Genomic DNA, 25,662 nt, shown 5'->3' with positions numbered 1-25,662 from the left:
CCTCCTGGTGTATGTCTGCTGTGTAACTCAGACTATTTGGTACTTAGTTGTTTCTGTGTTTGGGCATTATCATTTCCAGTGTTTTCTCTATCTCAAAATGTTTTTAATGTATAATTTATGGAATTTGCTCAAAAAAATTGGAGAGAAAAATTTTGCCTCCCCTTTCTGGATTGTATTTTGGTTTCTTTTTTAATTCTAGAGTTTATAACTTCTATTTCTATAATAGTAACTAGATTTTAGACAAAATTCTGTGCATCAGAATGAGTATCTAGCAATACACTGCAGAAATTTTAAAAATGAGTAAACCACTTTATCTGTCATGGAGGAGCATGCTTGGGGAGGTAGAGTAGAAAATTACATAATGTGAAGTTCCAATCAGTTCATTTGGATTTGATGTATCACTTATGACATAAAGAATCTAAAGAACAACTAACTGATGAGATGTCTTCCTTTCTCTTTTTGAGGTAAAATTCGCATAACATAAAATCAACCATTAGCCATTTAAAAATGAACAGTTCAGTGGCATTAAGTACAATTCATCCTGTTTTTAAAAAGCCCTGAAGGAAATGAAAATGCCAGTAGAGAAAGCTCTAGAGAATTGACGTACCTCAATCTCTAAATATGCCACATTACATTGACCCAAGTTCTTTTTGCTCTAATGACTGTCAGTTTGTGTTTGGTATGCGTTCAATGCTGAATAAATTAGTCACATATTCAAGTTGCCTATGACTCTTATTTCTTTAATTGAATTTGTATTAGGTGTTTATATCTAACAGAATTCCTTCAGCTATCTATTGTCTTAAGTATTTTCTATTATTTTAGTTTCCATGTGGGCAGGTAACATAACTACCTTGTTCACTGTTTCCCAGAGGAGAACCCAGGACATAATGGGATATATGTGTGTGTGTGTGTGTGTGTGCGCGCGCGCGCGGGCTCTAAATGAATGATCTATTACGTAATCTTGGGATTTTAATTCTCATTAATTCCTTATAGGTTCCCCCACGTCTCCGCAGTGGTCAGTACTTTTTCTTTTTCTCTTTTTTTTTTTTTTTTTTTTTGAGACGGAGTGTTGCTCTGTCGCCCAGGCTGCAATGCAGTGGCGCAATCTCGGCTCTATGCGATCTCCGCCTCCTGGGTCAAGCGATTCTCCTGCTTCAGCCTCCTGAGTAGCTGGGATTATAGGCGCCCGCCATCATGCTTGACTAATTTTTGTATTTTTAGTAGAGACGGGGTTTCGCCACGTTGGCCAGGCTGGTCTCGAACTGCTGACCTCAGGTGATCCACCCGCCTTGGCCTCTCAAAGTTCTGGGATTACAGGCGTAAGCCACCACTCCCGTCCCGTCAGTATTACCTTGTAACATCCCGGCAAAGCCTTCAGGTGGAGAATGTTCCTGGCGCGGAATAATCCACCTGAATGTGAATCCTGACCATTTTTAGGCGCCAATGGAGGCCGCTGCTACGGGGCCGGCCGTGAGGTGGCGCTGTTGCCCTGTATCGTGACACGGTTTTCACCTGGACTGGAGTACCGTGATACCTGACATCTAGCAATCACTAGAGTAGGAAATGAGTATAGATCAGCAACAAGTCCAGCCTTTACAGTTGCAGCAGAGGTTTCCTGTGGCTCGAGTGTGGCAAGTCCCGGAAACCTCGGAGCCCGCAGACTTCCCTTCGCGGGAGCCCGCCCGAACTCCATCCTTTGCCGGCAGCCACGCCCCGCAGTGGGAAGGAGGGACTGAAAAGCATTTCCTTGAGGCTGGCACACCTTGCCCTACCCAACCCGGTCATTATTTCCCCTCCGACTGGGCCGGTCCCATCTGAAACCGGAGTGACCAGAGGAGAGACACGGTAGTGAACGGGGTATGGGGGGCGGGCGCGGCGGGGAGGGTAAAGAAGGTGGGAAGGGAATGGCAGCGAGGCAGCTGGGGGAGGACTTTGCAGTTGGGGAGGGAGAAAAGGGAAGAGGCTGGGAGCGGAACGCGTGTTTATGTGAACAAACAGAAATCACCAAGTGTAATTAACCTGTGTTTCTTCGGAACAAGCATCTTGTGGGGTTTGGCTTCTGTGTTTCTATACGATAAGGGACTAAACCTGCCTCAGCAGATTTGGTGCAGAGAGAAGCATGAGAAAACCCAGGAATGGGGGACCTCTGTTTATTCCTGGAGAGGGGGCCATCAGGAGAGGGGGAAGGGAAAGAATGAGGTTACAGGAATTACTTGTCAGAGGACTGCATAGCCTTTCAGACCATGGAATCATTGCTTTCAGCTTCGGCTTCCTCATCTGCAAAGCATAAATACGGTAATTACTTTCCAGGGTTGTTGCGATATTTAAATAAGATATCAATAACCATGCTTTAAAAGCGTACAGCGTGATGTGCTATCCTTTGTTGACTGAATCTGTTTTCTTTCTTTCTTTTTTTTGGTGGGGGTGGGGAGTGGGGGAGGGAGTCTTGCTCTGTCGCCCAGGCTGGAGTGCAATGGCGCGATCTCGGCTCACTGCAACCTCCGCCTCCCAGGTTCAAGCGATTCTCCTGCCTCAGCCTCCCAAGTAGCTGGGATTACAGGCTCCCACCACCACGGCCGGCTATTTATATTTTTGTATTTTTAGTAGAGACGGGGTTTCACCATTTTAGCCTCTGTTTTCTTTTCAATGTCTTTTTTCCTCTTTCATTTTTCTCTATCAACCCTTCCTCCCCCCTTTCTTTCTTTCATTTATGCGATTGTTGCTTCCTTCTGTAATGGGTCCTCTCCACATTGGAGTTTCTTATACCTATGAGACCACACTTCCTTCCCACTCGGTGGGAAGCAGTTGTGGCAATAAAGGAGTCGAGTTACTGTAATGTGCAGCACAGCTCAATTGAAATACACCTGGAAACAGAACTCTGTGCTGTCTACCTGGTTTTTCCCCCTCAATGCACCGGAATCTCCACTGACAGCTAGCTAGGTGGCAGCTAGGTCTTTCAATGAGACATCAATGAAGTATTTGCTTCAATGAAAATCATATACTTTTTCTTTCAGTGCCTCCATTACTGTGTGAGTTTGCTAGGGCTGCTGTAACAAGGTACCACAAACTGCATGGCTTTTGGCACCAGGCACCAGGGACTGATTTTGTGGAAGACAATTTTTTTCACAGATACGGATGAGGTTGGCGGGAGATGGTTTCAGAATGAAACTGTTACACCTTACGTCATCAGGCATTAGAGTCTCATAAGGAGTTCGCAACCTATATCCCTCACATGAGCAGTTCACAATAGGGTTCACGCTCCTATGACAATCTAATGCTTGTGGGCACGGTGGCTCACACCTGTAATCACACCACTTTAGGAGGAGTTGGTGGGTGGATCGCCCTGAGTTCAGGAGTTTGAGACCAGCCTGGGCAACTTGGCGAAACCCATCTCTACCAAAAATACAAGAGGAAGAAAAAGAAAGAAAATCTAATGTCGTGGCTTATCTGACAGGAGGAGGAGCTCAGGAGGCAATGACAGCGATGGGGAGTGGCTGTAAATACAGATGAAGCTTTGCTGGCTCACCTGCCTCTGATTTCCTGCTGTGCACCCCGTACCAGTCGGCTCCCCGGGTGTTGGTGACCTCTGGCTTAAACAACGAAATGATTGTCTCACAGTTCAGTAGGCTAGCTATCCAAAACTAAGGTGTTATGAAGCCTGCATCTATTCCAGGCCTCTTTCTTTGGCTTGTAGATGGCTGTCTTGATGTTTATATGGTGTTCTCCCTGTATATATGTCTCTGAATTTCCCCTTTTTATAAGGACACTAGTCTTATTGGATTAGGGTCCATCCTAATTACCTCATTTTAATTGATTATCTCTGCACTATCATCTCCCAATAAAATTACATTATGAGTTACTGGGGGTTAGAATGTCAGCATATTAATTTTGAGAGGGTGTACAGTTCAACCCTTTAACAACTAATGTCTTTAATTATGCACAAGTTAGTTGAGCATTGCATGTATTTCAGTTTTCTCTGGCAGAAACTATTTCCCACCTGTCCCAAACCCTCACAACCAGTCCCAACCAACACGTGCTCCGAAGATCTGCCAGGAGTTATGTGATTCTGCAGCTCTGTTTTCTTTTAACCTCAGTGTGTACATGTCCTGTTGCCACTGTAACAAATTACCACAATGGTGGTGGCTTTAAACAACATAAAGTTTTATCTTACAGTTCTGGGGGTCAGAAGTAAAAATGGATAGGCAGGTTTCCAAATGGATGGTTCTTTTTGGAGGCTCTAAGGGAGAATCAATTTCCTTGCCTCCTTCAGTCTCTAGAGGCTGCTACAGTCCTTGGCTCATGGACCCTTCCTCCATCTTCAAAGCCAGGAATGGCCGGTCAAGTGTTTCTCATGTCTTCTCATGCTGACGCTCACTTTTGCCTTTCTCACACTTAAGGATTCTTGTAATTGCACTGGACTCACTGAGTATTCCAGGGTATTCTTTCTATTTTAAGGTCAGTTGATTCATTCCATCTGTAACCTTAATTCCCCTTCGCTATTTCAACGCTATTAAAAATCAACATGGCCAGGCGTGGTGGCTCACGCCTGCTAATCCCAGCACTTTGGGAGGCTGAGGTGGGCGGATCACGAGGTCAGGAGATCGAGATCATCCTGGCTAACAAAGTGAAACCCCACCTCTACTAAAAATACAAAAAATTAGCTGGGCGTGGTGGCAGGCGCCTGTAGTCCCAGCTACTCAGAGGCTGAGGCAGGAGAATGGCGTGAATCCAGGAGGCGGAGCTTGCAGTGAGCTGAGATCGTGCCACTGCACTCCAGCCTGGGCGACAGAGCCAGACTCTGTCTCAAAAAAAAAAAAAAAATCAATATATTCATAGGTTCTGGAGATTAGGACATGGACATCTTTGGGAAGCCATTATTCTGCCTACTGTACCTGAGCTTTCCCAACTGGGTATTCTTTATTTTTATTATACGTATATTTAAAATTTATGTTTAATTAAAAAAAATTAAAAATTATATATATATTTATCATATACATGTTGTTTTGAAATATGTATATATTGTGGAATGGTTAAATTAAGCTAATTAACATAGTATTATTTCACATATTTTTGTGATGAGAACACTTAACATCTACTGTCTTAGCAATTTTCAAGAATACAATATATAGTTATTAACTATAGCCACCATGTTGTACAATAGAACTCTTGACCTTATTCCTCCTAACAAGGAGGAATAAGGTCATACCCTTTCATATCCTTTGACATCTTTCTAACCCCTCGAATTCCCCCAGCCTCTGGTAACCATCTTTCTATTCTCTACTTTTATGAGTTCAACTTTTTTAGATTCTACATATAAGTGAGTTCCTATGATATTTTTCTTTTCGTGCCTAGCTTATTTCACTTAACATAATATCTCCTGTGTTCATTCATGTTGTCAATTTCCATTTTTCAAAAGGCTGAATAATAGTTCATTGTGTTTATACTGTATGTGTTTATACTTTATTCATTTATCCATTGATGGACATTTACATTGATTCCATCTCTTGGCTATTGTGAACAATGCTGCAATAAACATGGCGTGCAGGCAGCAATATGTCTGAAATCAGACACACTGATTTCATTTTCTTGCTATCTATACACAGAAGGCAAAACATTGAGCCTTCAGAATAAAAGTAAGATAATATACTCAATAAAGAACATTATATACAAAAGTCAGATCACTATTGGATGTATACCCAATAGTGGGATTGCTGGATCATATAGTAGTTTACTTTTAATTTTTTGAGGAACTTTCATACTGTTTCCCTAACAGTTGTACTAATTTACATTCCCACCAACAGTGTGCAAGCATTCCCCTTTCTCTATATCCTCTCCAACACTTATTTTTCATCTTTTCGATAATAGCTATTCTAACAGGTATGAGGTAATAGCTCATTTTGGTTTTAACTTGCATTTTCCCTGATGATCAGTGATGTTGAATATTTTTTCACATATGTGTTGGTCATTTGTGTGTCTTCTTTTGAGAAATGTCTATTCAGGTCCTTTGTTCATTTTTAATACAGTTATTTGTTTTCCCCCTATTGTTTTAGTTCCCTATGCATTTTGGATATTAATCACTTACCAGATATTAATCACTTCTCAGATATTTCTACCATTCCATGGGTTATCTCTTCACTCTCTTGATTTTTTCCTTGGTTGTGCAGAAATTTTTTAGTTTGATGTAACCCCATTTGTCTATTTTTGCTTTTGTTGCCTGTGCTTTTGGGTTTATGTCCAAAAAAACATTGCCTAGCCTAATATGATGGACATTTTCTCTATGTTCTCTTCTAGTACTTTCACAGTGTCAGATCTTACATTTAAGTCTTTAATCCATTTTGAGTTGATTTTTGTACATGGTGTTCTTTATTGAGTATATTATCTTATTTTTATTCTGAAGGCTCAATGTTTTGCCTGCTGTGTATAGAAAGCAAAGAACTTTAAATCTTTTTTCTGAAGAAAAACAATCTGCTTAATGATGGAACAAAAAATATGTCCCTATTGAACAGAAACCTGGGTACCATGTACTTGCTATATACACTGTTAAAAACTACTCCCCATTCCCCCTTGTACTTTTAGTATTATAGCTTAATCCTTTATGCCCCATTAGTTTCTATAGGTTATTTTTCTATAAAAATTTCTTGCAGATCTAGTGCTATTTTCATAGATGAATTAGCTACTTATTTATTCAACAATCATATGAATTCTGATATATGCCAGACACTGCTCTTGGTGCTAGGGATACAGCAATGAACAAAATAGCTGGTCCCTAAACTTTTATTCTCATGAAGGTTTCATGCTTTTTCTTCTTCCTTTGCCACTTCATTTTTGTCCTCCCCACCAGCCCAGGCTCAGCCAGTCTCTAGTTCTCCAACATGCTTTCTGAATTTAGATGTGGCTACTGTTCTGTGCCTACTTCTGGGCTGGGCTAATGAGGGACCTAAAGAAGCTGACTGTGCTCTCCAGGAAATTACGGTCTTGTTGGGAAGAAACAGTTAATAATAGGCAAACTGGTTAAGTACTGAATAAGTAGGTTGGGTATTAGATATCATGTCTTGGCATAGTTTCTAACTGGAGAAAGTGAAAGTAGAAGGGAATGAATGTGCACAAAGGTAAAGAAGCTAATTACGGCTGGGTGCAGTGGCTCACACCTGTAATCCCAGCACTTTGGGAGGCTGAGGCCGGCGGATCACCTGAGGTCAGGAGTTCGAGAGCAGCTTTGCCAACATGGTGAAACCCCATCTCTAGTAAATATACAAAAAAAAAAAAAAAAAAAAAAAAAAGCCAGGTGTGGTGGTAGGTGCCTATAATCCCAGCTACTCGGGAGGCTGAGGCAGGAGATTAGCTTGAACCTGGGAGGCGGAGGTTGCAGTGAGCCAAGATCGTACCACTGCACTCCAGCCTAGGCAACAAGAGTGAAACTCTGTCTAAAAAAAAAAGAAGAAGAAGTAGAAGAAAAAACAGCAGCAGCAGCAGCAAATTACACAGACATCAGTGTAGAGTGGACAGAGTCCTCTCTCAGTCTGGGGGACCTGAAATCCTTTTTAAGCTCTGATTCTCTCTTTGTGAGCAAACAACAAGGCACCTACCTCAGGGGTCCTTAGTTGTTTTATTATTATTTTTATTCCTTTTGAAAAATGAAGGGTAGAGGTTGACTGGGAAATTGCTGGAGATTCTTCCAGGTTAAAAAAAAAAAGTATTTTATTGTTGAACTTCTCAGAATTTCTTTGAGATTTCTAACCAGAATAATAATAAGATAGTTTAGAGTTTAGAGGAGACAGTCACCTCTGGAAACAGAAAGGATAATGGGGATGGAGTAAGGGGTTTCTATCCATCCGTTGGCTTAAAGCCTCATTTCCTGCAGTTGTTCTCACCTCCTCAGCCCAGGTGTCCTTCTTCACTAGCTTTTCTTCCCTATACCTTCTGCTGAATTGGGCAGTTAGAGTTCAGCCATATCATATTGTGAATACTACCTCCTAAGGGTGAGTCTTCAGGAAACACAAACATTTCCTGATGCTCACTCTTTCCTTAGCCCCCAGCAGTCTAAGTCATATCCAAGCTTCTGAGCATTATGTGCTTCCCTGAAAGCCATCTCAATTGGTTTTCTCATATTTCTCATTCATAATAACCCTTCTTGGCATAGTGACAACAAGGAATATCAACAGGAATATTAATTTGTTTTGTTTTGTTTTTTGAGATGGAGTCTTACTCTGTTGCTCAGGCTGGAGTGCAGTGGGATGATCACAGCTTGCTGCAGCCTTGACCTCTCAGGCTCAAGTGATCCTCCCATCTCAACCTCCCCAGTAGCTGGGACTACAGGCGTGCACCACCACGTCCAGCTAATTTTTGTATTTTTTTTTTTTTTTTTAAAGAGACAGGGTCTTGCTGAAGACCCTGGCTAACCAGGCTGGCCTGGAACTCCTGGCCTCAAGTGATCCTCATGCCTTCATCTTCCAAAGTGCTGGGATTACAGAAGTCAGCGACGGAGGTCAGCTGACAGCTAATTCTTAACAATTGCCATGGTCAGAGCAAATCGAAGGTAGTGTTTTAACTTTTATGACCCAAAATTTATATTTTTATGCTTTAAATTACTGGCTAAAATAAAAAATGAAAAGGAAACCTGTTTTAGTTTTTTCCTCTGTAGCTGTTAACCTTTATAACCTCAATAACTAGCTCCATCTTTATACATTTAAGGGTATTTTTAAAAATTGTTAGATAACAATATATAGGAATATGGTATTTTTAGAATATTGATCTAAATTAAAATTATGTATATAATTCTAGGCTAAGTTAGAATTCTAGTAAGACACAGTAGTAGATGCCAAAGGTTTAAGGGAAAAAACATGTTTCAAACTATGCATTGTGGTTATAGAAAAATCTCAGTAATACACATGTGTATTAGTCCTTTCTCACACTGCTATAAAGAACTGCCCAAGACTGGGTAATTTATAAAGAAAAGAGGTTTAATTGACTTATAGTTCCTCTGCCTAGGGAGGCCTCGAGAAACTTATAACCATGGCAGAAGAGGAAGCAGGCACGTCTTACATGGTGGAGGTGAGAGAAAGTGTGTGAAGGAAGCAAAGGGGGAAGAGCCCCTTATAAAACCATCAGATCTCGTGAGAACTTATTCCTATCACGAGAACAGCATGGTGGAAACCGCCCCCATGATCCAATCACCTCCCACCTGGTCCCTCCCTCGACATGAGGGGATTACGGGGATTACAATTTGAGATGAGATCTGGGTGGGAACACAGAGCCAAATCATATCAACATGTAATATCCACATATGAAGTCAGGTGCCTTTCTGGAAAAAGCCTTGAAATGATTGGTTTTAGTTGTACACTCAGACATTGAATGATTTAACCAGATGTACTATGTTGTGGGAGATGAATGCAGGGTTTGTGTTGGATAACTTTAGGAGACAGTATTATGTTATATTCATATTATGCTACCAAATAAGTGGTGAAAAATATTTGCCAAAGGTGCTAATTTGGTGTTTAGAGAAGTTGATCTCAAGTACTTATTTTTTCTGACAATAGTCAGCTATCGGGACCAATTGTATGTCAAGTCACCCCTAGTTTGTGTCAGTGAAAAAAGGCTTAAAATCAACTTCTCCAAAGTCTCTGTTAAGTCAGATCAGGCTGGCTTCACTTAGACAGGAAAAGCTCCTGGTTGACCCTCACCTACATGCTCTTTGACACCTCTTCAGCCTGGGCCCAAATTTAGTACCACTTCTGGCCAGTTAGAAGCTATAACAGCAAGAAAGGACTTGTTTAGTGGTAGAATTAACAGGTTTGGCTTAAGGAAGGAGGAGAGAGGCAAACGGAATGCTGAAAATTGATCCTGACTTCCCTGTGGTCAGATTTATTCTATAAGACTTATTCGCAGATTCCACAAATCCAGCCCATCTGATGTGAAACCACATGGCTTCCCTGACTCCTACTTCTGTGGTCTTTCCTCACAGGGCTCAAGGCCTGACTCCTTTAACTTACCTTGGGGCTGATATCTTAGTATAAGTCAGAGTGAGTTCTGGCTGAGGAAGAAAAAGGAAGCAGAGTATTAATTAGAATATTCTTAAAGCTCCATCAGTGAAAACACAGCTGGGATATAAATATTGTAGCCTTCATGTATCTGGTAGAGATTGGCAGAGGCTAGTCTGGACACATGTGCATCCCAAAGTCCCAGAAGAAACTGTGACAGTGTATGCACATTGTGAATTGCAAGGGCCAGGATCTTCTTCCTCGTTCTCATCCCTACAAAACTCAACTGAAAAAAATAGATGGAATATCCAGTCAGCCTTATGAAGGGTGGGAAAGTGTAGTGGGAAGAGCATCAGATGGAGATTCAACACACAATGCTTAGCTGCTAATTAACTGCTGGGAGGTGTCTGAACTCTGTGCCTTAGTTCCCCCACCAGTAAATTTGGAAGTTAGGTTTTTGTTGTTGCTTTCAAAGCACCCTTGTACACATAGGGCATTCTACAGCATTTGTGAAGCATGTGCTGCATTTCATAGTGTATTTGTCAAAGAGATCAAGAAATAGACAACAGGGTTGCTGTTCTTATGTTTTTTGTTTCTGTAACAGGGAGGTGTGATCATAGTGGCACAGAAGGCATGGGATGGTTACCTCATTTACAGTGTGTGAATGGCATGGCTTTCTGACACTAAGAGTTGAACCTGCTGTGTTTGCATTCTTTCTTGAAGCCCAAGCAGCTCCCATAACCCCAAGTGACCTTGATTTCACTCTCTGTCTCTTTTCCTCACCCATGTTTCATACTTAGGGACAGTCTAATTAATGGATTCATGATTGGAAGGTCCCACATCTGATTAGATCTCTGATTCATTTTCTGACTTATGCATGTCACCTTTTCACTTAAACTTGGTTTCCACATGCAATATGAAGTAGGTAAAATAGCCATGAATTATTATGAAATGATTTCCTATTACAAAAATGGGGATAATTTTGAAAAATATTCCAGTTTTGCAGCATTAGAAAAAAAGGAGTGTAGGTAAACCTAAAGTGATTTATAACTACAATTATAATCTCCCCTCCCACACCAAAATCATTTTTCCAAGTCTGCTTTTTTGGGGGCTAACATTAAAACAAATTATTCTTAATTTGCTGAGTTAACATTTACTAGGAAATAGAGACAGGCTCACTTGAACTAAGGTCATAAAAGTATGACCTTAGGATATCTACAAACAGACGGACAATAAAGATTTGGCAGTATCAGCAAGACATAACTAGTGACAGGTTGTGGGTTTATAAATATTCAGATAGTGTGTGAGATCGATTGCTCACAAAAAGAAGTTCATTGATCCTTGGCATAGAACTCTCTGTTCTGTGCTAGATGTACTAGCATCTTTACACCTGAGTTTAGGGTTTAGAGGTGATACTGGGGGCTGCATCTTTGTGGACTTTTACTAGAATCTCAGTCAGACATATTTTGGGTGCCTAGGGAGCAGTGGTCTCTGTAGGAGGATGGATAAATAGAAGTATTTATATTAATAGGAAGTTAGGGATGCGGATTCTTTGGACACACTCTCTTGTCCCTGCAATTCATGACAACCTGAGAAATTTAGATCATCCCTTGTGGTCTGTCAGGGGAAAATGAGCTGGGTTCTGACACCAAGACAACTACAGAATGTAGTGCCCTATATTCTGTCTACTTATCCAGGTATGAGAAGGATCAACAGTGGCCTTGTATTACACCATGCTGCTTCACATAGAATGCATTTCTGGCTAGTCTCTGGGTCTGGGAGGCATTTGTTGCCCGACCTGTTCTAGGACAGATTCTTTCGGAGACAGAACATTCTGTGGTCTCACCAAATCACACACAAATTCTGGTTTAACCTTTAAAGGCCATGGAACTATAAAGTTTATTGTCAACAAATGTTACTTGTACACCAAAAACTACAAAACAGCCCAAGTATCCTTGAAAGAAGCTAAAGAAGACCTAAATGAATGGAAAGACATATTGTTTTCTTAAATGGGATGACTTAATATTGTTAAGATAGTGGTACGCCCCAAATTGATCTACATACTCAACATAATCCCTATCAAAATTCCAGCCTTTTTTTTTTTTCCGAAATGGTCAAAGTGATTCTAAAATTTATGAGAACACAAGGGAGTCAGAATAGCCAAAACAGTCTTGAAAAAGAACAAAGTTGGAGGAATCACACTTAATGATTTTTTTTTTTTTTTTTTTGAGACGGAGTCTCGCTCTGTTGCCCAGGCTGGAGTGCAGTGGCGCGATCTCGGCTCACTGCAAGCTCTGCCTCCCGGGTTCACGCCATTCTCCTGCCTCAGCCTCCGGAGTAGCTGGGACTACAGGCGCCTGTCACCACGCCTGGCTAATTTTTTGTATTTTTAGTAGAGACGGGTTTCACTGTGGTCTCGATCTCCCGACCTCATGATCCTCCCACCTCGGCCTCCCAAAGTGCTGGGATAACAGGCATGAGCCACCGCGCCTGTAAGTTTTAATGATTTTAAAACTTACTAAAAATCTACAGTAGTCAAGATTGTGTGGGCTGCGTGCTGTGGCACGTGCCTATAATCCCAGCTACTTGGGAGGCTGAGGCAGGGGGATCCCTTGAGTCCAGAGCTTGAGGCTGCAATGAGCTCTGATCACACCACTGCACTCCAGCCTGGGTCACAAAGTGAGACATTATCTCTAATAATAATAAGGCTGAAAAGACTATCTTTAATCATAATAAAGAGCAGAAAAAGATTGTCTTTAAGAAATTATGCTGGGACAATTGGATATTCACACGCAAAAGAATGAAGTTGGACATTTACCTCTAATTCAAAATGAACCAAAGGCCTGAATATAAGAACTAAAACTATGAAATTCTTAGGAAAAACGTAAGTGTAAATCTTTGTGATATTGGTTGGGCAATGGTTTCTTAGACACACATCAAAAGCACTAGCAATCAAACACAAAACTGTCAAAATTAGAAACTATTATGCTTCAAAGGACATTATCAAAAGTGAAAAGACAACATACAGAATGGAAGAAAATATTGCATATGATATATCTAATAAGGGTTTAGTTTCTGGACTATATACTGGGTACTTACACAATAAAAAGACAAATTGCCCAATCAAAAAAAAATGGTAAAGGATTTGAATGTACATTTCTTCAAAGAAGATATACAAATGGCCAATGAGCACATGAAAAGATGTTCAGCATTATTTATCATCAGGGAAATGCAAATCAAAACCACAGTGAGATATCATTTCACACCAACTAGTTGGGCTACAGTAAAAAAGACAAAAAGCAAGAAGTGTTTGTCAAGAATGTGGAGACACTGGATTCCTTATAAATTACTGGTGGGAGTATAAAGTGATGCACTCACTTTAAAACACAGTTGTCAGTTCCTCAAAATTTAAACATAGAGTTACCATATCAGCAATTTCACTCCTACATATATACCAAGGAAAAAGTAAACATGTCCACACAGAAACTTGTATGTGAATGTCCACAGCAGCATTTTTTATAAATGTGAAAAAGTGAAAACTATCCAAATGCCCACCCACTGATAAATGGCTAAAACAGAATCTCTGTATATATCCATACAATGCAATATTATTTAGCCTCAAAAAGGAACGAAGTTCTCATTCATGCTACAACATGGATAATCCTTGAAAACATTTGCAAGTAAAAGAAGCCAGCCAGATACAAAAGTCCACATACTGTGTGAGTGAATTTATATGAAATGTCCTGAATAGGCGAATCCATAAAGACAGAAAATAATTCATGATTGCCAGGGGCTGGGGAAGGGAGCAGAGTAGGGAATGACTGCTATTGGGTAGGGGTTTCTTTCTGGGGTAATGGAAATATTCTAAAATAAGATAGTGGTGATGGTTGCATACTTTTGTGACTATAATAAAACCACTAAATTGCACACTTTAAAAAGGTAAATTTTATGGTATATGAATTATATCTCAATTTAAAAAACACAAGTAATATTAAAGGTAATTCTAATTTTGCAAAAAAATACTAGTTTTTGAGAATTTACTGGACAAACAGTATAGGACAGATTTTTAAGCCAAATGATCTGGGTTGGAACCCATCTTCACTGCTTACTAGCTGTGTGATCTGGAGCAACTTACTTAACCTCTCTCTGTGCCCCAGTTTCTTCATCTGGTAGAATTAAATGACTAAATATTTGTGAAGTGCTTGGAAGAGTGCCAAACACATGACTACCACTATATAAATGTTTGCTGTTATAACCGGTGCCATAAACTGTACTAGGTAATAGTGGGAATCAAAACCAGTATCAAGGAAGTTTGTGTTAAAGACAAATATCAGTTAAGGAATAGCAGAGCAGGGTGGATTCCAAAGCAGATTGCTTCACTTGGTTTATTGGCTGGACTGTGCTCCATGCCGATGTGTGACGAGTCTGGGTTTTGTGCAAGAGGAGGAAGAGATGATACGGATCGAGAATATAACATCTAAATGTTGCCATCTTACTTGGGTCCTGGGAAAAGGTCCAAAAATATGTTAGAGGGGACATATGGAGGAGTAGCAAGGAATGGTTAACAGCACTTAATATATGTTTGTTGTTTAATGTAAATAAAAATTAGGCAAAAACTTTTCAGGATTTTCCTCGGGAATTTTGGTCGTAAACTCATGATGTTTCTCCTCCTGTTATGATTTGCAGATTACTTTTCTCTTGAGACGTTTTTATTATTTCATTTCAAAAAGTAAAGGTCAGACTGTTACCGGAAAGGGGTCCCAATTCAGACCCCCAGCAGAGGGTTCTTGGACTTCACTCAAGAAAGAATTCAGGGCTAGTCCATAGAGTAGAGTGAAAGTAAGCTTACTAAGAAAGTAAAGGAATAAAGGAATGCTCTCCATAGGCAGAGCAGCGGTGTGGGCTACTTGACTGAGTATACTTATAGTTATTTATTGATTATATGCTAAACAAGCAGTGGACTGTTCGTGAGTTTTCAGGGAAAGGGATGGGCAAATCCCAGAACGGAGGGTTTCTCCTCTTTCTAGACCATATAGGGTAACTTCCTGATGTTGCCATGGCATTTGTAAACTGTCATGACACTGGTGGCAGTGTCTCTTAGCATGCTAATACATTATAATTAGTGTATAATGAGCAATGAGGACAACCAGAGGTCACTTTTGTGGCCATCTTGGTTTAGGTGGGTTTTGGCTTGCTTCTTTGCCACATTCTGTTTTATCAGAAAGGTCACTGTGACCTGTATCTTGGGCTGACCTCCCATCTCACTCTGTAACTAAGAATGCCTAACCTTCTGGGAATGCAGCCCAGTAGGTCTCAGCCTCATTTTACCCAGTTGCTATTCAAGATGGAGCTGCTTTGGTTCAAATGCCTCTAACATATTTCCCTCCTCCCCTTTACAAGGGGACCCTTAATCCTAAGGGTTGTAGAGGGATGACGATCCATCTTCTGTAACTTCTTCTAGCTGAATAGTGGCAATGATATTGATACCTAACTATTAGTGTCTTTTGTATTCAGGGTAGAGAGAAGCTTGGTCAGAAAGTATCAGTATGGAGAGGGCCATTCATAACTCTTGATTTCCCACAAAAGGTAATATCTGGAAGATTAATAAGTGTTCAATTTAAGAAAACATTCAGTAAGCTTATACTGCATTCCTACACAAAGGGTACAAAGCAATATATTCTGCAAGAGTAGAGCCAAATAAGCAAAACTATCCTAAGTAAACTAACAAGGCTTTTTGTGAAGTGGGCAACTGTTAGAACCAAGATGATACGGGGTCACTAACTGATTCCAGTACTTGCCCAGAATTAGAATACTGATCCAGATTTTTATATTACCCATCTATCTTGTTTCTTCTGAGCTGCAGTCAGAGATCACTGGTTGATTTACAGGAATAAGCAGGGTCAGTCTAAATTGCAGAAAAAAACTAAAAACTGATGGGACTAGAATCTAACAACAGGTGTACCGTAGTTCTTGAAACATAATTTTTCTATCTCCTCATTTTTACTAAAGACAAATCATAATAGAACTGATTTGTTTGCATAAATAAGCTTTAGTATTATACTTGGCCTGATTATTTATATGAAGTTCAGCAAGAATAATTATTTTTCACATAGATTCTTTTTAAATTAGCTCTGATGAAACTTTATTCCATAAGTAATTTCAGATAAGACTTTTAAAAAACTCCTTGAGCTCAGCCATGGTTTTGTACCATAAAATACCTAGGAGTTGGATAAATTCCCCTCCTCTTGAGGTCCCAAGATAACTTGGGGCTCCTGGGCCCGTCAGAAAATGACATTCTTCACTTACAGGAACCCTGTACAGGGACTACATAGACAAGGTATGAGGCCAGTTTTCCCAAGGAGCTTTTATTGGCTCTGTAAGTCAAGTTTGATTCCTCAAAGGAAAGCACTCTATTTCAGTCAAAGACTTGGTAATAAAAACAGTTTATCCAATTGTGTCCTGTTGCAAAAGAAAGCATTCTTTTTGCACTTATGCAAATAACTATATTGCCGTAAGTTAAGCATACTCACAAATAGTTTCCAAATTCTGGAGAAATCAGATAGAGAGAAATATGCTCTAAAATTTTGTTTACAGGAGTATTGCCACAAGCTACAGATAACTCAAAAATGTTCTTGACTCTGAAAAACAAAGAATTAGCAATGTTTTAAGCAAAAAGTCATAAAAGGATTATTTCAGTCTTTCATTAGTTCAGTCCATGCAGTTAACTCCTGTTCTGTTTGATATTCATGAACATTTCAGCTCTCCATGAGAATCATGAAAGTTTTCTCCTCTATCCTAATGTCACAATCTCCAAAGTTATCAGAAACCTGCATTCAAGAGCACCTGTCAAATCCTATTACTGACTATAAGGCACCTTTAAAAGAGGATCAAAACAAGACAACAGTTGTCTGTGAATGACAGAAAGTCTTAGGGCAGCCACAGTCAGACATGATTGACAAGGAAATATGGTTACCTCTGTGGCACACAATAATATTATGTAACAATTATAATTACTAATAACATACTAAGTCATATTAGAATTATAGGAGTTTCCCATAATTTTGGGACACATAACCAAGAACATATTTATTCAAATACAGCCCAAAGAAAGCCAAACACAATTTTATATTTTATAATGCTTCCTGTATGATTTCTACAGATTTTTATACCATGTTAAGCCAAATATGTCTCTTCTGGACTTTAGGGGACCTAATACGAAAAGATTAATTAGGTCAGAAAAAGACATAATTTACCATTTGATTTTGGAAAGTTTGTCAAATATTGAAGGTTTAACCACTTGATTACTATAAACATAGAATCTCAGGTCACCGTAAGTCATTCATTTAGCCAAAACGATAACTCAAAAATTTTAAAAAGATAAAAAACTTTACTCATTAATAGAGGGAAGACAGCTTTCCACACAATGTCTCTTTTCCTTCCTTTCTTTTTCTTATAGTTTATTCAAAAGGCAAACAAAATTTCGTTTTTAAAAATATTACACAAAAATCTTATTCAAGAGAGAAAGCCAGATTTTACAGTGTACTGTTAATGTCAATCCCAATTCTTAATAAAACATTATAGACAAATCTATTCAATCTTAAGCAGTTAGACCAAGAGGTAAGATTCCCATAAACCTTTTTAAACTCTTTACAAACTTTTGTTAAGGAGCAGATCACTGCTCTAAGAACACCCTGTTGTGCTTTTATTCCAATGTTCAATTTACAGAAAAACTGAGTAAGACCCCTTTAACTTTAGCCAATATGTTCACACAGAATTTCCTTCACAAGGTTAATTTTTCACAAATCTTCCACAATTTGCTCAAACTTTCAGCTTCATCCTAACTTTTAAGTGAGGATAACTTAACTTAGAACCCCTTAGCCTTCTAAACTAGGCTAAAAAAATTCACATTCCCATGCCTTCTTATAATCTTTTACCAAAAACACATTTCACTTTCCTTATACACCTTGCATGTTAAAACTGTTTTTCCAGTAGTCTCAATTATATGTTACAATGTTAACTCTTAGCAACTTTTATTTTTGGTGAAAAACCTGGTAAGTAAGTGATTTTAATTAGGTACTAGGTGTGAAGCCTAGGACACCAGAGAGAAGTACAAGATAAGGTCTGATTCTTTCCAGCATTGCCAGGGGGCATGTCTAATTCTACATATCCCCAGGACTTATCTAGAATCTAATGGCTCTAAAGCAGGTATAGCAAACAGTTTTCAAAAGTCAAATAAGCAGTTTATGACCTTAAAGTATTTAGCAAATCTAATATCTGATCTGCCTAATTTAGACCAAATGTCTAAATTTGGAAGACATTTTTATTTTACCAATAATCTTTAAAACTGTCTTTATTTCCCAAAGCTTACTAAAGCCACATGAACTAAAAAGCATTACAGTTTTTGTTTTTCTGACAAAATATTTAAGTGCTTATTATTTTGAGACCAATTAATCAGAGCTCTTTCATATATAAATGTTACACATACAACACATATGAATACACAACAGACAGAAGATCCAGTAGTTGTAAGATTTTTCATTTGCCAATTTTTAAGTTTCTTAATTGAATTACTGGCTTCAGGGAAGAGCCCTTTGAGGAAGAGGGCCAGGAAAGCATGCAATTTCTAGAGCCTAATAGGCAGGCACAGCTGGAAGGCAAAACAGATTTCAAAAAATTAAGGGTCCCATTTTTATACCAGATCTTGGATCCCAAAAAAGAGGAAATCAGCTCACCTCCTATGGGACTCTTATCTCTCAGTGTGTCAATGGGGACACTTCCATATCTTCCAGGTGGTCAAGAGTATGCTTCTCTGATCCAAACATGCCAAGAGTTGAGTATCCCCCATAACTTCCATTAGCCATCCCTAAAAGTATGTTTCCTACCTAGTTATTACAAACCAAAGCTCTCTCATAATAAGAAGTAATTTCTGATACCCACAAAAGTCAAAACTGTCAGATAACACAATACAAAATGAAACAAAGCATTAGATTTTGAGAGGGATTTATTTATCCCCTTTCAATTCTAGTGGTTTCATAAGGAAAACAGACGCTTTTTTCCAAAACAGGATCTGTGGCAACTCCTCTGTTTTTCCCAAGGAGTCTCAGGCTGTTAGAAATTATCTTAGATCCCCTCATGTGTATCAAGAGTGGCAAGAAGACAAAATGGAGAAAAACAATTGTATTAATCCTTTGTTTTTTGTTTTTTTTTTTGAGATGGAGTCACACTCTATCACCCAGGCTGGAGTGCAGTGACACGATCTCGGCTCACTGCAAGCTCCGCCTCCCAGGTTCATGCCATTCTCCTGCCTCAGCCTCCCAAGTAGCTGGGACTACAGGTGCCCACCACCACACCCAGCTAATTTTTTGTATTTTAGTGGAGACAGGGTTTCACCATATTAGCCAGGATGGTCTCTATCTCCTGACCTCGTGATCCACCTGCCTCAGCCTCCCAAGTGCGGTGGCTGGGATTACAGGCGTGAGCCACTGCACTCAGCCCTGTATTCATCCATTTTCATGCTGCTGATAAAGACATACCTGAGACTGGACAATTTACAAAAGAAAAGCTTTAATGGACTTACAATTCCACATGGCTGGGGAGGCCTCACAATCATTGTGGGAGGCAAAGAGGAGGAGCAAGCCATGTCTTTTGCCTGTGGGCGACAGGCAAAGAGAGAGAGCTTGTGCAGGGAAACTCCCACTTTTAAAACTATCAGGTCTCACGAGACTTATTCAGTATCACAAGAATGGCATGGTGAAGATCTGCCCCCATAATTCAGTTATTTCCTACTGTGTCCCTCCCACAACACATGGGAATTATGGGAGCTACAAGATGAGATTTGGGTGGGGACATAGCCAAACCCTATCAACAATTTAGTCAACTGAGAAGAAAAAAACTTTTTCCTCAGAGAAATAAGATCCAAGAAGAGAAAAAACATAAAAACCTTTTAAATATACGTATAGCTCATATATCTTCTTTTAATTAAAGCTGACTTTTAACCATAGCACTTCAAAAATCCTTTTAAATTTCTTATTACCTGACTTCAGCCAGTCCACACAATCCATTTTTCTGGCTTTTAAGCTTTACCAAAGGTAACCTCCCAGATGAAACCAGTAAGCTTTCACTAAGGTTATGACTTAACCACAAGTGTACCAGTATTTTAAAAGAGATGATTAGCAGTTTTTACAAGATTTAGAGTCTACAAGGTGCCTCAGAGAAAGGAAGATTCAAGAAGGGAAGATAGAAGTTGTTCATGGGGGGAGGGGATAAAATCAACAAATGGCAAAGATCACACCAATATCAACCTGAAAGTACTCATTCTCTAAACCAGAAACTGAACCCTGAACCAGGGATGCCATTGTGAAAAGGCAAAGCCTTAGCTACTAAGCTACAGCATTGGGAAGTTTCCATTGCCTTCTCAGAAAGAGCCTGGAGCAGACAATTTTGAGCCAATGAAGGCTTTTAACTGCTCAAAACAATTTTTAGAGCTAACTATGTCATAAACTCCAAAATTGCTGTCCTCTGGATGGCAGAAACTAAGAGAAAGTACTGCCACGTGGTTACAAGGTCAAGCTCCCAAGGATATAAAACAAGATGAGAGAGAAACCCTATCTAGCTTATGGAGTCCCAAGCCTGTGTTCTATCCCAAGGTACCTCCCCTTTATGACAGAATAACACAGAAAGACAAATTCAAAGCACAAAATACACCAGATTCACTACAGTATTAGGACTAGCCTCATGAATCCTTTTATTCATTAATCAAAACGTTGCAAGAGATAATGATTTCTACCATTCCTACAACTGGTTTGTACAGAGAGAGAGGAAAGGGAAGGGATAAAAGTGTTGCCTACAGTGGGGTGGGGAAGGCAAGGAGCTCAGAGAGACTAGGTAGTGAAGGATCTTTTCTAGCAGTCCAGTCAGCTCTCAAGTTTCCCACTTTGGGGAGAAAAAAGCTCCCCGTGTCTGGTGATCCTGTACATGCCTATTCCTGTCATCCATAGCTGTCAGCAAAGAGTGCAAGGCAGATGAATCCAAAGAGAATAGCAGTTAACATCCCATAGTGTCAAATCCACTTTTAACCAAGAAGGACTTTACTGAGAGGGGCCTCTAATCCCTAAATCTTAGGAAGCACTCTAACCTTTCTAAATTGGGCCTCAAACTCAAGTTTCATTAAGCATCCTTGCCTTTTATTAGGAGGGGCCTTAACCCTCTCTGTCTTAGGAGAGACTCTCCTAAGTTGGACCTCTAACCCAATCTGATCCTTTACCCGGGCAAAACATACCCCGCCCCTTACCTAAAGTCGGCCAATTGGCAGTGCTGTGGTCTATTTCCTTTGGGTCCATAGGATTCTCCTCAGTATAGTCCCTTCATGGTTCCCAGGAAGATGTTATTGGAAAGGGGTCCCAATCCAGACCCCAAGAGAGGGTTCTTGGACATTGCTAAAGAAATAATTCAGGGTGACTCCATAGAGTAAAGTGAAAGCACATTTACTAAGAAAGTAAAGGAAAAAAGGAATGGCTACTCCACAGGCAGAGCAGCGGTGTGGGCTACTTGACTGAGTATACTTAGTTATTTCTTGATTATATGCTAAACAAGGGGTAGATTATTCATGAGTTTTCTGGGAAAGGGTTGGGAAGTGAAGATTCCACCCCTTTTTAGACCACACAGGGTAACTTACAGATGTTTCTGTGGCATTTGTAAACTGTCAGGACACTGGCGGGAGTGTCTCTTAGCATGCTAATGCATTATAATTAGTGTATAATGAGCAGTGAGGATGACCAGAGGTCACTTTCATGGCCATCTTGGTTTAGGTGGGTTTTGGCTGGCTTCTTTACTTCATTCTGTTTTATCAGCAAGGCCATTGTGACCTGTATCTTGTGTTGACCTCCTATTTCATCCTATAACTAAGAATGCCTAACCTCCTGGGAATGCAACCTAGTAGATCTCAGCCTTGTTTTACCAAGCCCCTGTTCAAGATGGAGCTGCTCTGGTTCAAATGCCTCCAACAAGGCCAATCTTTAAACATTAATGCAGTGCCACATTTTTGTTCCCAGGACAAGTCAAGAATCCACGAGGGTAGCAGGTATTGCTAGCAATATTCATATACCTTGGCTTTAAACTGCTTTCTGTATCAGTCGGAGCACATCTACACTTCTTGATGTTCCTGTAGCTCTGACTCTTTCTGTCAACATACAGGATGTACAGATTGTACTAAAGGGACTGGAAGGACTGGATTTTGAGGAAATGATATAAGGTATTAAATTTCCTGCTTAAAATGATAGAGAAAAACTCTTACCCACCTTTTCTCAGGTTTTACACTTCTGAATTCTCATATGTAAATATATTTTATATATCTTAGTTTCATTATAGTTCTACTTTCTTGGGTACTCCTCATGAGGTATCAATAAATAATCATAAGACCTTGTATTTGTACTGATTGTTATACATCTCAAATACTTTACATGCAACTCTCTAGAAAAGGTATGTTAATTGGGCCAGGCATGGTGGATCACGCCTGTAATCCCAGCACTTTGGGAGGCCAAGGTCGAGACCATCCTGGCTAACATGGTGAAACCCCGTCCCTACTAAAAAATACAAAAAAAAATTAGCTGGGCATGGTGGTGGGCACCTGTAGTCCAAGCTACTCAGGAGGCTGAGGCAGGAGAATGGCGTGAATCCAGGAGGCGGAGCTTGCAGTGAGCCGATATCACGCCACTGCACTCCAGCCTGGGCAACAGAGTGAGACTCCGTCTCAAAAAAAAAAAAAAGAAAGAAAAGATATGTTAATTGACTTGCCAAAGGTCACACAGGAAGTCATTGACCCAGTGTCATAATTGAGATCTCCTGACTCCTTTCCCTATTTCAGGAGAAGTTTCTTCCTTTTCACCAAGCATTTCTCCTAGAACTTTCCATTGAGAAATAATTTAGGTGAGGAAAACAAGATGAATTTCAGAGCAGAGGGAAGTTGAAGCCAAAGTGAAGATTACTGTCAGGACCTCATCGTACTGGAGACTATATTGGTGCAAATATAGCATTATTTTAAAGTTCATTTATCTTAGATTTTTTCCAGAGTGCATCTCATATTACCTCTCCTTAGACTCGTTAACCCTTTTTCATTCTAAGAACTATAAGTAGTGATCTAAGACAAGATAAAAAGTGTGGTCAACAAATGATACGGCCTTGAGTAAAGTTGGCTTGAAAGTCTGTGAAAGAAATACCAAAGCCTTAAGGATTTAACAGATCCTCAAGTTATTCACCATAGAAAAGCTTTACTTCAGGAAGCAAGGGTAGTTCAGAAGAGATGGCCTTGCGCCTGTCTACATGACAGGAGAGGGAAGGATGTGGGGAATATGATAATTCTACCTTGGATTTCTGAAATACTTGTATTCTAAAACTTTAAAGTACTTTCATATGTTTTATCTCATTTGTGCTGTCAAAACATCTCTGATTACATTGCGCAAGACTATGACCCGTTGTTTTACAGATTAGGAATTAAAACCCAGGGAAGTGATCTAACTTGCTGAAGATTACATACAAATGAGGGAGAAATGAATGAAGGGAGGAGGGGGAGAGAAAGAATGTGAGAGAGAGAGAGAGAGAGAACTAGAATAGTGGCTGCCAATGTAGAATCTTATCTAATAAATTAGAGTCTGGTGAATTTTCTCTGGATTAATTAAGAAAAGGAGATAACAAGGGTTTAAGGCAGGGTTCCCAAACTTGGCTGCATATTGGAATTATCTTAGGAGTTTTACATAAATCTCAATACCTGGTTCCTATTCCCAGAGTCTGATTCTGATTTAATTGGTTTGAGATACATCTCAGACAATGGGATTTTTAAAAAGCTCCTCAAGTAGAACCACTGGCTTAAGTCTTGGTTGTTAGAGCCTAGGAAAAGAATAGTACAAAATCTGCTGCATCCACTTTAATATGCCTATGACCTTTTAAATTTGAAAACTATGAAGCAATTTACAAAAAAAAGAATAGAACAATTGACAATTTAAGATTTTAAAAAGTAGATACATTGCAGAAGGATGGTAAGAAAACTACTGAAGCATAAGTAAGATTTCCTGTAAAGTCAGGTGTCAGGAAATAATTATCTTATTCCTGTGGAATATACAGAAATGCGAGTGGTATTATGTTATCATATTGATGTTACATAGAATGAAGTTCTTACCCACAAGGTGAGGTCGTTCAACAATGTCATAATTTGAGGAATAATAATAATGATATAGTAATTATTATAGGAATATTCTTATAATTATAGCTATCATAGGAATAATTAGTAACAGCTACTGCTTACTATGTACTAGGTGGTGTTCTAAGTGCATTATCATGTAAAATTGTTTAATTATTACAGTGGCTCTTTGTGTTAGATAATATTGCAAACCCAATTTACAGATGAGAAAACTGAGCATTAGGAGAGATTAAGTAATTTGCTTAAGAGTACAAAACTAATTATAGCAGTAGGAGAGATGGGTATACTGGATTTCAGAAACGGGCTGGGCTATGCTTCTGAGACTTGTAAGAAAACTGGAAACTGAGCTGAAACCTAGGAGTCTGAATAATAAATATGCCTTTATCATGGCAGATATAAAAGACCATAAGGAAAGAAGTGAGTGAGCCCAGCATTTCGCTCATGCATACAAGTTTAGAGCAGGAAGAGTGCAGGACCAAGGCAGGAGGCTGTTGGGCTCCAGCGTGGTCCTCTTAAGATAACAAGCTAGCTGCAGTAGAATTGCAAACTTCAACGTAGGAAAATACACACCCCTGCATACACATCTCACACACCCAAAACCACACTTGCACACACACTGCTCCCACACTTTTTTTTTTTTGAGAAGGAGTCTCGCTCTGTCACCCAGGCTGGAGTGCAGTGGCACGATCTTGGCTCACTGCAACCTCCGCCTCCCGGGTTCAAGTGATTCTCCTGCCTCAGCCTCCTGAGTAGCTGAGACTACAGGTGCGTGCCACCACGCCTGGCTAATTTTTGTATTTATTTTTTTAGTAGAGACGGGGTTCCGCCATGTTGGCCAGGCTGGTCTCGAACTCCTAACCTCAGGTCATCCGCCTGCCTCTGCTTCCCAAAGTACTGGAATTACAGGGGTGAGCCACTGCGCCCGGCCCTGCTCCTGCACTTTCTGTTCACTGAATTGGTTTCCCAAATTTACTTAACATTTAGCAAGTCTTTGGGCAACTCTCATTTTATTGTGTCTGTGCTAAGAAGAAAGAAGTTTTAGCTACATTTATGCTAATGCGTTGAAGGAAAGCCACACTCTCTTCAGACCACTGGGGTGGGGCAGTAGTAATCAAAAAGGGAAGCTTGATCAGGAGCACAAAGTTGGAACCACTGATCTGAAAAGCAATTATGTTATACAAATAAATTCTTGCTAGAAGAGGCACTTTTAGCTACTATCACTGAAGAACAATTTTACTTTCTTATTAATTCTCACTAGAATCCTCTGATGTAAGCAGGCAGAATTATCTCAGCTGTATAGGTTAGTAAACCAAGACTTCAATAGATTAAGATAAATCCACCCCTAACTCTGACACTGGTTCTTTTATTCTTTCTCCTTTACTACAGTTGGATGGAGATGATACATTAACTTTGTTCCTGGGAGTCCCAACTTGGCTTTCTCCCAGGTCGGCAAGATAATGCCTTTAGCAAGCAACAATGAAGCTTGTTAAACTC

The 25,662-nt window shown here is 39.8% G+C and overlaps 1 protein-coding gene across 2 annotated transcripts in view; it reads left to right on the top strand.

Moving 5' to 3' along the window:
- The first annotated feature begins 1,564 nt into the window (after nt 1–1,564).
- STYK1 (serine/threonine/tyrosine kinase 1) overlaps nt 1,565–25,662 on the top strand; it is a 55,300-nt gene continuing 31,202 nt past the window's right edge. The window contains exon 1 of one of the 2 annotated variants that reach the window (XM_019038003.4): nt 1,565–1,845. Coding sequence is in view for 1 of the 2 variants with exons in the window: in XM_019038002.4 (XP_018893547.1) it covers nt 2,244–2,295 (52 nt within the window). In the remaining variant the exon portion in view is untranslated. Of the gene's footprint in view, nt 1,846–1,933; nt 2,296–25,662 lie in introns of those variants that run through there. The other variant, XM_019038002.4, reaches the window with a different exon arrangement.

This window comes from Gorilla gorilla, chromosome 10, assembly GCF_029281585.2.
Source record: "Gorilla gorilla gorilla isolate KB3781 chromosome 10, NHGRI_mGorGor1-v2.1_pri, whole genome shotgun sequence".
In the NCBI taxonomy this organism is placed as follows: Eukaryota; Metazoa; Chordata; class Mammalia; order Primates; family Hominidae; genus Gorilla; species Gorilla gorilla.
This window is presented reverse-complemented; position numbering and strand designations above follow the sequence as displayed.